Source organism: Triticum dicoccoides, chromosome 2A (genome assembly GCF_002162155.2).
Source record: "Triticum dicoccoides isolate Atlit2015 ecotype Zavitan chromosome 2A, WEW_v2.0, whole genome shotgun sequence".
NCBI classification, from domain to species: Eukaryota; Viridiplantae; Streptophyta; class Magnoliopsida; order Poales; family Poaceae; genus Triticum; species Triticum dicoccoides.
In genome coordinates this window covers 724,614,288-724,627,530 of record NC_041382.1, presented here as the reverse complement: position 1 = coordinate 724,627,530, position 13,243 = coordinate 724,614,288, and the positions used below count along the sequence as shown (strand labels likewise).

The window sequence follows — 13,243 nt, the reverse complement described above, 5'->3', positions numbered from 1 at the left end:
ATTTCACCCGGAACTATTTTGATGTCCAAATATAGGCTTCCAATATATCAATCTTTATGTCTCGACCATTTCGAGACTCCTCGTCATGTCCGTGATCATATCCGGGACTCCGAACTACATTCGGTACATCAAAACACATAAACTCATATTACCGATCGTCACCGAACTTTAAGCGTGCGGACCCTACGGGTTCGAGAACTGTGTAGACATGACCGAGACACGTCTCCGGTCAATAACCAATAGCGGAACCTGGATTCTCATATTGGTTCCTACATATTCTACGAAGATCTTTGTCGGTTAAACCGCATAACAACATACGTTGTTCCCTTTGTCATCGGTATGTTACTTGCCCGAGATTCGATCGTCGGTATCCTCATACCTTGTTCAATCTCGTTACCGGCAAGTCTCTTTACTTGTTCCGTAATGCATCACCCCGCAACTAACTCATTAGTCACAATGCTTGCAAGGCTTATAGTGATGTGTATTACCAAGAGGGCCCAGAGATACCTCTCCGACAATCGGAGTGACAAATCCTAATCTCGATTTATGCCAACTCAACAAGCACCATCTGAGACACATGTAGAGCACCTTTATAATCACCCAGTTATGTTGTGACGTTTGGTAGCACACAAAGTGTTCCTCCGGCACTCAGGAGTTGCATAATATCATAGTCATAAGAACATGTATAAGTCATGAAGAAAGCAATAGCAACAAACTAAACGATCATCGTGCTAAGCTAACAGATGGGTCAAGTCAATCACATCATTCTCTAATGATGTGATCCCGTTAATCAAATGACAACTCATGTCTATGGTTAGGAAACATAACCATCATTGATTCAACGAGCTAGTCAAGTAGAGGCAAACTAGTGACACTCTGTTTGTGTATGTATTCACACATGTACTAAGTTTCCGGTTAATACAATTCTAGCATGAATAATAAACATTTATCATGATATAACGAAATATAAATAACAACTTTATTATTGCCTCTAGGGCGTATTTCCTTCACATCGCGCCTGCCCGCAAGTGGTAGGGCAACGTGGTCGTGCAGGGCGGAAATTCCGCTGACCCCATCGGGAAGGCATGCGGCCGGGCGCCGCCGTCGCCGCTCAGTCTTCCCGACCGCCGCCGAAGAAGGTGGGCAATGTTTCGGGCGTGAAGCGCAAGAAGGTTCCTACGAAAAGGCCGGCGCCTTCATCCACTCCCTCCGCCCCGGCAAGAGATTCCCCGACGATGGCGTTCAACGGCGTTGGTTCCACCGCAAACGAGGTGTTCGAAGAAATGGGTGGAAGGTATGCATCTTCGATCCCTTCTACTTACTTTGATTTTCGCCCTTGTGGTAGCTCGTGACTTGATGTCACTCACTGCAGCGGTGATTCGAACAATGCCACTGCCGAGTTTGTCAACTTATTCAACACCAACATCGTCGACATCGATCGAGCCCCGTTCGCTGATTTCGATTACAATGAAATGGAGGGTGGCGTGGATGATCACGATGGTGAAGATGAAGTGGAGGAGGTAGATGAGGGGGTGTATGAGTGCGGTGTCTTTTGATGCTACACGATGTTGGAAGACCAAATCTTGATCAAGGCTTGGAGTGCGGTGTCTCTTGATGCTTGCACGGGTACATCTCAAACCGCCAAGAGGTATTGGCAAAGAATCAAAGATCAATACTTTCGCATATGGGGAAGCATACAATAGGACTCCGCGCACCTTTCGGTCACTCCAAGGTCGTTGGGACGAGATCAAGCCAATTTGTAGCCGTTGGGCTGCTTGCTTGGAAAAAGTTCGCAATGCACCTCCAAGAGGAATCATGGAATTCGACTATGTGAGTTCGTATTCACGTCCCATGTTGTGCAAATCATTTGTACCATTTGAAGTGATTGCATCATTTGACATTGTTTTAATTGTGTAGGAGAAAATTTCCCAACAAAGATACAAAGACATGGAAGCTTCAGAAGGCAAAAAATTTAAACTAGAGCATTGTTGGGATTTGCTCAAAGAGTGTGACAAGTGGAAGTTGGTTGACAGAGAATCCCCACCGAAGAGAGGTTCACTTACGAACATGGATGAAGATGAAGACGATGATGGCCCAAGAAACTTGAACAAGCTCGATGGTGACAAGAAGACAAAGGAGAAGATCAAGAAGAAACACGAGGCATCGAGCATGCGGGAGAAGATAGATGCCATGATGCAATCAAACGAGTTGATGTTAGTGAAGACATTGGAGACAAAGAAAGAGTTGGTCGAGAAGAAGGCACGAGAGAAGCAAGACAAGTGGCAATTGCTCAAGGACGAGGGGTTGCACAAGGCAGCCATTGAGGAGAGAAGAGCACGTGCCGCTGAGAACAAAGCCATGTCCAAGCTTCTTGCCGAAGAGAACATGATCATGACATTGAACAACGATGACATGGACGACAGCACCAAAGAATGACATGATATGGCAAGGAGAGACATCTTGAAGAGGAGGATGCTAGCGGCGGCCGGTGCGTGTTTCAGTGTTAGTGATGTTTTCTCATCGGGATTTGGAACCAGTGCCGCTGATGCATTCAGTGCGCCCGGCGATGCTTTCGGTGCAGGAGTTGGAACAAGTGTCGGCCATGGATTCGGGGGCGGCGATGGCATCGATGGAGGTGGTGCGGAATGAAGATCATGACGACGGGTGAAAAGCAACCAAGATGATGATGGACGTGGTCGTCGCTTTTGCATGAAGTCCTTTTGCGTTTGTCGTACAAAACTATGCTTTTATTTGCGCGCGAGCTATGTTTTATTGTTCAAATTTGAACTCAATTGTTGGAATCGCTATCAAATTCGCTTACCGGGGGTTTTCGGTTTGCGGGGCGACGCGGGCTGCGGTCGAGTAGACCCCGCCTAGCCGACCCATCCGCAAATCCCTTTTTCAGCGAACTGTAAACACATATTGCGAGTCGACATTATACGGGGTCCGCTAGAGATGCTCTAACCATGCGACGGTCTAGTGCTTCCATGGCAACCGAAGAGAGAAAAAACTTGATTCGATTGAACGGTTTGCGGGGCGACGCGGGCTGCGGCCGAGTAGACCCCGTGTAACCGACCTGTTCGCAAATCCCTTTTTCAGCGAACTGTAAGCGCATATTGCGGGTCGACATTATACGGGGTCCGTTAGAGATGCTCTAACCATGCGACGGTCTAGTGCTTCCATGGAGACCGAAGAGAGAAAAAACTTGATTCAATTGAGTAAACAATAGGCCAAAAAAAAAGGATTACATTGAGAGAGAAAAATGCAATCACACCATGTCAGTGTGCAAACCAAACGTCAATTTGTTTTCTTTTCCTTTTTCTTCTTCCCATTCTTATTCTTCTTCTTCTTCTTCCACAAATAGTTGTCTTAACTTAGCATAAGATAGCTGACCACACATGCCATGTGGTGCTAGCAATGCCCGGGGAGCGACTTATAAATTAGCCGGACTTAATCTTTTTTTTTGAGGGAAAGCCGGACTTAATCAAGCTAAGCAGTATGGTACTAATACAAAAGAACAGAACTCTACATCTGCGTCGCCGCGGCTCCAGCCAGGCTCTACACGTTGGGCCATAGAGCTTTCTTTCTTTGAGACAATGTTGGGCCATAGAGCTGGAAGTGCTTACGGCTGACGGGCCAGAAAGGCTGAATTAAGCCCCATTTTCATCATACAATCAAATAGAGTACTATCGCTCATGCCCTTAGTTTCGCATCTCTACATCTACCTCACTATAATGCTAGGATTCCCTCAAAAAATCTGATGCTAGGAAAGTTTTTGCTTCATTCTTTGTTCAAATAAAAAAAGCAGAATACATTCTTAAAGAATATTACTATAATATTTAAGTTATTAACAAAAATAATAAAGTCAAAAAATTAAAAAGGAATATTTTATGAAAAAGTATTTAAAATCACAAATTAAAGCAGTAACTTAAAGCTGTTATTTTAATTTAACAACATAAATAATAAAGATAAAAGGAAAAAAAATTAAAACCGTAAATGAATTTTTTAAGGAAAAAAACGTCAACGGCCTCGGCCCAACCGCACGACACCCCAGTGCCGGCCTGTCGGAGTAATTGGTCACGAGTAGCCTAACCCGAGTCCCTGAGCCTTTCAAATCATTGGGCCGGCTACACCCCTCAAGTGTCAAGGATGAAGCGCCGCCTTCTGGTGGCCGACTGGCTCAAACGGCCGGCTGCCAGAAGACGGCCAAGCACCAGGAGGCGGCTCCAAGACGAGCCAACTCCTCGCAAGCGGCCTTCAGAGAGGCCGGCTCCTAGCAGGCGGCCCATGACGCCCTCAAAGTCTGCACCCCATTAAGAAGACAAGATATGATGTGGCTACAGCGTAGCCCATCATCACCATATTCAGGGCGTGGCGTGGCCACAGTGCCCCGTACAGGCGGAGATCTCCGCCCGGCGCGGCACTGTTGCCACTCCACCCTTAACATCACCCCTGTCAGGCGGAGCTCTACTCCCACGACGGCCTGCCGGTACGTCCTGCAGGCGACGGGCCCTACCCGGCAGCGTGGGCACAAAGGGCGGCAGCGCATGACCAGTCGGACCCGAGGGAGGCCGGCCTCCAGCAAGCGGCCCACTCTTCCCTCGGAGTCTGCGTGCCATTAACCAGATGAGACTTGATGTGGCTACAGTGACCTCCCACCAGACGACGGGACTATAGCCACGCCCCCCGACCAAGCATGCGTCATTAGCATTACGGCTACAGTAACAAGCAGCCGGCCAAACCCGCCAACGACAAAGGCGGCCTGTCGGCTCCGCACCAGACCAGACGGCGGGGCCCACCAGGCGGCGGGCACCAATGGCCGGCGGAGAAGCCGGCGACGGGAGACACTGACAACCGGGTCCTACACCCGTCCAGATTACCATTGTATCCTTGGGGGTAGGCATATATAAACCCCCAGGGCACCCATGCAAAGGGTTCCCAATCTGTTAAACCTAGACACATACATAGAGAGAGGAGCACCATTGTACTCACTAGTGCCTTAGTGATCATGCGAAGACCCCGCAGAGCAAGATTAGGGGTGTTATCTCCTAGGAGAGCCTCGAACCTGGGTAAAGTACGCCGGCGTTCGTGTCTACGCCTCATTCCGCTTCCGGGCACCGACGACGTTCTACTCGCTCCCACCATGATAAGCCATCCTTTGGCATATGTCACACCCAACCCCCGACATTTGGTGGATGCCGCATCGAGAAACTCAATCGGCGGAACGACGACCCGCCTACCTGCCAGGAGCATGACGCGACGTCCCGGACGCTGACCGGCGGCGACCGCAGACGACGAGACAAGGAGCCGGCTACCAGCCGCAGCCGGACGCACATCACCATCGAGCGCGACCAAGACGGCCGCCCACGAGCGGTGGAACGACCAGGCGACTACCGACCTCCCCCACGGTGGGCGCCAACTGTCGTGGTATTCTCACAGGGGGGTACAAGACGACAGATGCCACAGGTTGGCTTAGTGTGAGGGCAAGACTGCTGCCAGTATATCCGGGGACGGGTATGCGAGTAGCACGCGCTAGTTTACCCAAGTTCGGGGCTCTCCCGAGAGATAATACCCCTACTCCTGCATGTCTGAGTATATATCTGGGGTGTACATCAGGCAGTACAAAGTGCTCCTGGAGCTGTATCTGAGATCAGTGCCTAATGCATCTGATCTCGTATATATGCGGGTGACCGGATGAGCATGCAAGCTCTAGTGGCCGAATGGTGTGTGTGTGCTCATGTGGATGCATGGATGGATGGATAGCTAGCTAGCTTGCTAGCCCTCCCTTGGATGGATGGATGTGTGCCCATATAAATAGGCATGGCTAGCTTGAGTGGTGGTGGCGTTGGTTGTAAGCTACTTTGGGTAGCTTACAAACCAAGCCATGTATGAGACATGGTGCATGGCATGCTTGTTTTCTAGGGCATTTTATAAGTCAATACCTAGGGGACACGGTACACTATAGATGACGTTGCAATACGACCGTCCCGTCGGGGTCTTGTCGATGTCGAGTCAAGCTATAGTCGGCAGCCGGCTGGTTGGCTCAGTCGGCAACAGGCAGCCGGCCAGGTAGTGGGCCGTGTGACGAGTCGGCTCGGGCAGTCGGACAGGGGGCTGACTGAGGCGGCCTGAGCAGTCGGACTGAGAGGTTTTGCTAGCTCGATGTCTTGAAATGTCATTTTGCCGTCTTCGGGGTATGTGTAGTTAATAAATCTAACACGGCCCAGCGAGCGTGCCCTAGCGGCAATGCCTCGGGCGCTTACTGGGTCGGCCCAGTGCACGTCATCTTAGCATGCCTCGCAGACCCGCCGAGGTTTAGTACCACCTCATCGCGCGAGGAGTGCGGCAACCGGCTTAAATAACCGATCACGCCCCACCACGTCAAGCTACTATAAATATTACCCCTCAGGTTCTCACGTGGCCACATTGTGCGGCCTGGACGATGCCGCTGCTGACGCTGAAAGGCCTGTCCTGGACGCCTTTTGGTGAACGACTAGAAATGTTTTGGACAAACTGCTACGTGTACAAACCGCTCATATGTCCCAGAAAAATACCATACGGAAGTGGGTATACGTTCTTGTCGAAAGACCATATTGCCCTTATATATTTAGTAGGGGGGGTGTGGCGAAGTGAAGCTCTTGATCTAATAGAATGTACAAATGATTCATATATATTTTCAAAATAACCAACCTTTTTAACCTAAAGCCGGTTAAAGATCACTTGAGCACAATTATAGTCACTTACATCAATAGTTTTAGTGGCTATGGTACCACACTATTATTACACATATACTACTAATATCAAAGAAATCATAAATTTAATTCTCATATATTTTTGACGCATTAAAGAAGATGCCCTCGCATAGTTGTAAAAGGAAGATGGGAAATAGGGACCATCACTCAAGTTTTGGGTCTGGACAAATAGGTCAATCACATATATAGTTTTTGGGTCTGAACAAATAGGCCAGTCACATATAGCTTTTCGGGGCTTTGAAAATAGGAGATATCGCTCAAGTTTAATTGGTGGGCTTGGTTTACCACACAGACCTTTTTTGTGGGAACAAAACTTGTATTACTCAATCATAATGTTCTTACAATCATCAAGCACCACTTCTAGGACCTTTGGGGGACCCGAGCCAATCCATGTACTAGTTCTATCTTCAACTCTAGTGAAACTAGTAAGGCAATCACTAGCCTTATTCTGACTACGATTTACATGAGTAATACAAGTTTCTCGAAGACTCCTCGGATGCTTGATTTCCTTCAAAAAGGGAAGCGTAGAATTGATGTATCTATTTCAATAACTTGGATCATGGCAACCACCGTAAGCAAATCCATCTTGATGACAATGGGAGAGTTACTCCGTTGAATTGCAAATGATAACCCTTCCATACATGCACAGAACTCCGCCTCTAGTGCATCCCAACATTTGAATAATTGTCCGCAAGCAGAGAAAATAATACCCGCTACTGAAGTTGGAGCTGCGAAAGACGATGGCGACTGATTCAACAACGTGTGCGTACGGTACGCTGCAGAAGGTCTACTAGACTGAATGGTTGTCTCAACTTGTCAAGGGCGGCTTGATAAGGCCATCGAATTAAATAATGTGTGTTGATGCGAGGTTAGACACATCATCAAACTTATAGATGTAGCGAGTGTGGTTGTTAGCAAGATGCTCTATGGTTGATGCATGTATTTCTTTTTTCTGGTTTTATTTTATAATATAATACAAATGACTATGTGTTACCTCTCGTTTAATGAGTGTGGTGTCTCTTGATGCTACACGATGTTGGAAGACCAAATCTTGATCAAGGCTTGGAGTGCGGTGTCTCTTGATGCTTGCATCGGTACATCTCAAACCGCCAAGAGGTATTGGCAAAGAATCGAAAATCAATACTTCCGCATGATGGGGAAGCATCCTAATAGGACTCCACGCACCTTTCGATCACTCCAAGGTCATTGGGATGTGATCAAGCCGATTTGTAGCCGTTGGGCTGCTTGCTTGGAACAAGTTTGCAATGCACCTCCAAGTGAAATCATGGAATCCGACTATGTGAGTTCGTTTTCACGTCCCATGTGCAAATCATTTGTATCATTTGAAGTGATTGCATCATTTGACATTGTTTTAATTGTGTAGGAGGAAATTTCCCAACAAATATACAAAGACATGGAAGCTTCTGAAGGCAAAATTTTTAAGCTAGAGCATTGTTGGGATTTGCTCAAAGAGTGTGACAAGTGGAAGTCGATTGACAGAGAATCCCCATCGTAGATAGGTTCACTTACGAACATGGATGAAGATGAAGACGATGATGGCCCAAGAAACTTGAACAAGCTCGATGGTGACAAGAAGACAAAGGAGAAGATCAAGAGGAAACACGAGGCATCGAGCTTGCGGGACAAGATAGATGCCATGATGCAATCAAATGAGTTGATGTTAGCGAAGACATTGGAGACAAAGAAAGAGTTGGTCGAGAAGAAGACACGAGAGAAGCAAGACAAGTGGCAATTGCTCAAGGACGAGGGGTTGCGCAAGGCGGCCATTGAGGAGAGAAGAGCACGTGCCGCTGAGAACAAAGCCATGTCCAAGCTTCTTACCGAAGAGAACAGGATCATGACGTTGAACCGCGATGACATGCATGACATCACCAAAGAATGGTATGATATGGCAAGAAGAGACATCTCGAAGAGGAGGATGCTAGCGGTGGCCGATGCGTGTTTCAATGCCGATGATGTTTTCTTATCGGGATTTGGAACCAGTGCCGCTGGTGCATTCAGTGTGCCCGGCAATGCTTTCGGTGCAAGAGTTGGAACAAGTGTTGGCAATGGATTCGGGGGCGGCGATGGCATCAATGGAGGTGGTGCGGAGTGAAGATCATGACGACGGGTGAAAAGCAACCAAGATGATAATGGACGTGCTCGTCTCTTTTGCATGAAGTCCTTTTGCGTTTGTCGTACAAAACTATGCTTTTATTTGCGCGCGAGCTATGTTTTATTGTTCAAATTTGAACTCAATTGTTGGAATCGCTGTCAAATTCGCTTATCGTCATCAAAGAGGAAAGCGTATTCTGATGTGTCTATTTCAATAACTTGGATCATGGCAACCACCGTAAGCAAATCCATCTTGATGACAATGGGAGAGCTACTCCATTGAATTGCAAATGATAACTCTTCCATACATGCACACAATTCTGCCTCCAATGCATCCCGACATTTGAATAATTGTCTGCAAGCAGAGAAAATAATACCTGCTATTGAAGTTGGAGCTGCGAAAGACGATGGCGACTAATTCTACAGCGTGTGCATACGGATGCGCCGCAGAGGATCTGCCAGACCGAATGGTTGTCTCAGCTTGTGGGCAGCTTGATGAGGCCACCACATTAAATAATGTGTGTTAATGTCAAGTTAGACACATCATCAAACTTATAGATGTAGCGAGTGTGGTGGTCACCAAGATGATTTTGTGGTTGATGAATGTATTTCTTTTGTCTGGTTTTATTTTATAATATAACAAAAATGACTATGTGCACCACTCGCTTGTGGGCGGCTTGATGAGGCCACCACATTAAATAATGTGTGTTAATGTCAGGTTAGACACATCATCAAACTTATAGATGTAGCGAGTGTGGTTGTTACCAAGATGATTTTGTGGTTGATGAATGTATTTCTTTGTCTGGTTTTATTTTATAATATAACAAAAATGACTATGTGCACCTCTCGCTTAATGAAGAGGCCGAGGTTATCCTCTTCGAAGAATAGAGAAAGAATTTTCTAAGTCGATGCTCGCGAGGACCAGATTCCTGAGACGATGATACTTTCTTTTTCGAGTCAAGACGATGATACTTGACGCTGGACTAGCGAGTGACCTGACATCGGAAGACGGCGACTTACGCCGGCCGCGACCATTGAAATTGACAGTTGACAAACTTGACATGATAAGCAATTCGACAGGCCGAACAACGAGAAAACGCATGACCGGACGACTCGAACAAACATGACTCGGCCGACTCTTATTGCAATGGCTAGACTGACACAGACAATGCCATGAGGCGGGGCATAATTTCTCCCCTTGTGCATGATCGGACGCAACGGGGCATCCATCATTCACCGGCTAGAGGCCCCGCCGGCCGCCGCCGTGGCCGGAGGAGCTCCAGGCGCGCCCGGCGCGGTGGACGCCGAGGTGGAACCTCAGCATGGCCGCGACGAACGCGCCCGCCTGCTCCGCGTCCGGGGCCAGCACCCCGACGACGCCGCGCACAGTGCGCTCGCGGAGCGCGTCGCCCGCGGCCAGCAGCACGCGGAGCGACCGCCCCACCGCGGCCACGGCCTCGTCGGCCTGTACGCCGTTGCGCGGGTGCTGCCGGCGCTGGCGCAGCGCCTCCAGCACGCGCGGCCCCGCCAGGGACTCCTGCACGGCCGCCACCTCCCGGTCCACCTCCTTCTCGGCCGCCGCCGTGGCCGCGCGCAGGTCCTCCAGCTCGCGGCGCTGGCGCGGGCCCACGGCGCCGGAGCCGTCCACGAAGCGGAACACCAGCGCGGGCCTCCACCCCCACGCCCACAGGAAGGTGCGCTCCAGCGGGTTGAGCCAGCGCTGGTCCAGCGCCGCCACCACGTCGCGGTCGGCGAGGCTCGCCTTGTGCTCGTAGTAGGCGGCCACGTGGTCCATGGCGGCGTCCACGAGCGGCGCCAGCGCGTCGCGCCGGCGCGCCCCGAGCGCGGCCGTGAGGTCGGACACCATCTCCTCCTCGCGGCCCACCCAGGCGTCGTAGAAGGACGCCATTTCACCAGCGTGCGCCATGTATGATGTGTGTTCGTGGGTGCGGCGGCGGCGGCATCGTGCTGGGCGCGGGAGGGCCGGCATAAATCGGGCGGTTTCTTGGCCTGGAAGGGTTGGGGCGTGGTTTGCTTAGGCGCGGAGGCAAACGTGGTCGTGCACGGCAGTCGGCAGGGGAAGACGGATACGGAGCTTGGGCGGTCGCGAGGAAGGAGACGACCGTTTGATCAGACAGTGCGCAGACCGGTGCCCTCGTGCTGGCGTGCTCTGGTTTGTTTACTCTGTTTGTCTGGACGACGCACAGAGCAACCGCTTTGACCTTTCCAGTTCTGGACGACTCTCTGTCTCCGGTTGTCAGTCACGCAGGCTGCGTTGCCGTGTGCTTGCCAGGGCACGTGATGCATATTCTCTGCACTAGTATTCCTATGCGATTTCTCCCTTGTTTCTTCGACGACATCTGGGAAGACAGCTTCAGCTCGGCTCACATTTAGTTGCTGTGCTACTGGCTCAAGGCTACATAACTCTCGAGTAAGAGCATTACTAGTAGAATCCTCAAACCTTTATAGCAGTTTTAAGAATTGAGAAGTACCAGTTTTTGACATTTTTAAGGGTTGAAAAACAGGGGCAAAGACTAGAACCCTCAAACTCGACCCTTAAACTGCTTTAAGGGTTGGATTTGAGGATTCTAGTCTTTGAACCCTCAAACCCAACCTTTAAACTGCTTTAATGGTTGGATTTGAGAGTTTTAGTCTTTGTCTTAACTCCAACCTTTAAAACTTTCATTTCATATATCACACATTTCATCATATGACATATCACAAAGTCCATCACATTTGACACAAAACAATAATCATTCTATTTATTATTACAACACCGAATAAAACAATAATCATTCAAATTATTACAACAATGTTTGAGCAAATTACACTAATTGTTCGAATCAAATAGGACATAGAAAAGTAAAACAAAGATACATCATGGGCCAATGCGCCGCCCATCCAACTGCCAGTGGTGCTCTACTAGATCATCCCGGAGCCAACCATGAGTGGTTGCATCCTCAATCTCACGATGTGCTTGAAGAAAAGCGTGTATGCGAGAAGGGTTTCTTTCCGGTTGCACACGGGTACCAACATTGTCATAGAAACAAGGAAGGTCTAACCCTCTCTCATCCTCTGGGATCATGTTGTGTAGAATCACACAATATTTCATGATGTTCATCAAGGTTTTTTTGTCCCAAAACCGAGCTGGACCACGAACTATGGCAAACCTTGCTTGCAAAACACCGAAAGCTCTCTCAATATCCTTGCGGGCTGCCTCTTGTGCCTTGGTGAAATGAGCCTCTTTTCTTGTTAAGGGCACCCCATTTTTCTCCTTGATGGACTTCACAAGAGTTGCCCATTCGGGATAGATGCCATCGGTGAGATAGTATCCCATTGAGTACTCATTGTCCATGATTTTGTAGTTGCAAGCTAGAGCATCCCCAGAAATTAATCTTTTGAACAAAGGAGATCTATTGAGGATATTGATATCATTGAGTGTTCCCGGCAACCCAAAGAATGCATGCCAAATCCATGTGTCCTGAGATGCTACGGCCTCAAGCATAATGGTAGCATCACGGCTTTTACCGCAATACATTCCGTGCCATGCCTTTGGGCAATTTTTCCACCTCCAATGCATGCAATCAAGACTACCTAGCATCCCCGGCCATCCCCTTTTTTCATTCATTTCCATTAATCTCTTTGTATCTTCCTCGTTTAGTGCCCGAAGATACTGCTCACCATACAACCGGATGACCAACTTGGCAAACCTACAGACTGACTCCGTGGTTGTATCTTGCCCAATGCGAAGATACTCGTCGGTATAATCCGCGGGTATGCCATAAGCGAGTACCCGCATTGCCGCCGATATCTTTTGATATGCACTAAACCACATGATACCGGCGGCGGATCTACGACGTTTAAAGTAATAGGAGGCGGCCTCACAATCGGTGACAATCTTCACAAACAAACTACGCCGCATTCGGTACCTTCTGCGGAAGAGACGAGGAGGGTATGTAGGTACCTCCGCGAAGTAGTCTTCCGTCAAATGCTCGTGTCCGAGAGCGCGGTTCCGGTAGATGGTGACTCGCCCCATCTTCGACCCTCTCCTCTGATCCATCAGCTTCAGGCGGTTTTCAAACGATTGCACGTCGATCAGGAGGCTCATCATCTCGACGTCGTCGTCTTGTAACAACTCGTCGATGTCCGAATCGTCGGATGACGACCAACCCGACGAATCAGACAACGAGTCCATGTCGTTGTTGTTCACCTCCATATACACAATACAACAAACAATAAATTGTGAGTGCCAACAATGAATCAGAAAGGAAAAAATAAAACAAAAAGAAAGAAAAAAGGAGGCATACCTGCGGGGAGCTCGGGGCGGCGGCGCGGCTGCCACTGGCCCGCCTGGCCTCTGGCGCGGCGGCTCGAGG

At 49.0% G+C, this 13,243-nt stretch overlaps 1 protein-coding gene across 1 annotated transcript; it reads right to left on the bottom strand.

Moving 5' to 3' along the window:
• Positions 1–9,856: 9,856 nt before the first annotated feature.
• On the bottom strand, positions 9,857–10,980 carry LOC119352087 (protein DOG1-like 4). The gene has a single exon (XM_037618823.1). The coding sequence runs from the start codon at positions 10,855–10,857 to the stop codon at positions 10,108–10,110; it is 750 nt and encodes a 249-aa protein (XP_037474720.1). The 5' UTR covers positions 10,858–10,980; the 3' UTR covers positions 9,857–10,107.
• Positions 10,981–13,243: the final 2,263 nt, after the last annotated feature.